The sequence below is a fragment of the Cyprinodon variegatus genome, unplaced genomic scaffold (genome assembly GCF_000732505.1).
Source record: "Cyprinodon variegatus isolate N-32 unplaced genomic scaffold, C_variegatus-1.0 Scaffold851, whole genome shotgun sequence".
NCBI classification, from domain to species: domain Eukaryota; kingdom Metazoa; phylum Chordata; class Actinopteri; order Cyprinodontiformes; family Cyprinodontidae; genus Cyprinodon; species Cyprinodon variegatus.
Window position 1 is genome coordinate 349,586 of NW_015151304.1, and position 1,130 is coordinate 350,715.

At 50.4% G+C, this 1,130-nt stretch overlaps 1 protein-coding gene across 1 annotated transcript in view; it reads right to left on the reverse strand.

The window, feature by feature from the left end:
* The window catches only part of LOC107099264 (glycogen debranching enzyme-like), a 23,039-nt gene that overhangs the window by 10,497 nt on the left and 11,412 nt on the right, over window positions 1–1,130 (reverse strand). Inside the window, exons 11-12 of the mRNA XM_015397319.1 lie at window positions 983–1,094; window positions 616–751 (exon numbers count right to left, since the gene is read on the reverse strand). Of these exons, the coding sequence (XP_015252805.1) occupies window positions 616–751; window positions 983–1,094 (248 nt within the window). The remainder of the gene's footprint in view (window positions 1–615; window positions 752–982; window positions 1,095–1,130) is intronic.

The window sequence follows — 1,130 nt, forward strand, 5'->3', positions numbered from 1 at the left end:
GTTAACCACAGAAAGTCCCAAACCAGCTGAGGTCACAGAAAGGAGCTTCAGACCCACGCTGGGAAAACTGGACCTGCAGGATCCTCCTGGTCTAACAACTAACAATTTCCTCTAAATGCTTCAACACAGGTTCAGTAGATCTGGGTTCTCCAGATCCGTGATCTACAGAACCGGGTTCTTCCTTGATACGGAGCTTACAGGTAGAGGAACCAATGATGAAGTTAAATATCAAAGACTGACGTAGAAATGACTGCAGAGACATAGAGGTAACCCGCAGGAGGCTGGCTGTGGACAGAGACCAGGGCTGGCGCCGCAGCAACAGAACATCCTGCCTGTCTTTATCTGAGGAACTGATGAAGGGTCCGAAGCTCCACTGGACTCCTACAGAGACCGCTTGATGAACTGCTGTGAAAGAGATGCTCCTCTGATAATCTAACTAGAATATATTTATGATTAAGGCCAGGAGAGGTTCTGGTGGAGCTGTTAGCCGGCTCGTCTGATCAGAAATAAAGACAAAGGAGATTCTCTGCAGGGTTGATCTCCTACGCTCTCTCCATTAGATAAGATCTAACGACCACAAACAGATCTGACATCAGAGGCGTGAGAAGTGTTGACCTGGGAGTAGCAGGCATCCCCTTGTTCCTCGCTCGCTCGCTCTCCCCCATTTTATCCATCCAGGTTCCACAGTTGAAGCGGTTTCCTCCGGTCACAAAGCCGGTAGCCGGGTCGACTTTAGCCGCCACGTTGAACCCTGGACAGGAGAAAAGGATCAGAATCACTGCTGAGGACAGAACCTGTCTGGTCCAGGACAAGGTTTACTGAAGCCAACAGGGTCAGAGTCCAGACAGATTGAAGGAGGAACAACCAGAACCAGAACCAGGCTCGGGACCAGCCACTGAAAAACTGGAACTGGGCCAAATGAGCTACGAAATGAAACGGACCTAATGGGACAGACTGCTTGGTAGTTAAAGGCCGGCCTCACCTTCATCCCTCATGTTCATGTCTATCTTGGCTCCAGCATTTCTCTCTCTGTAGGAAATGCCCTGCAGGTGGCGCTGCAGAGCTTCCTGGATGACATCATACAGCGGCTGCTCCTGGAACAGGTGGGAGAGTTGGAACAGAAGAATTAG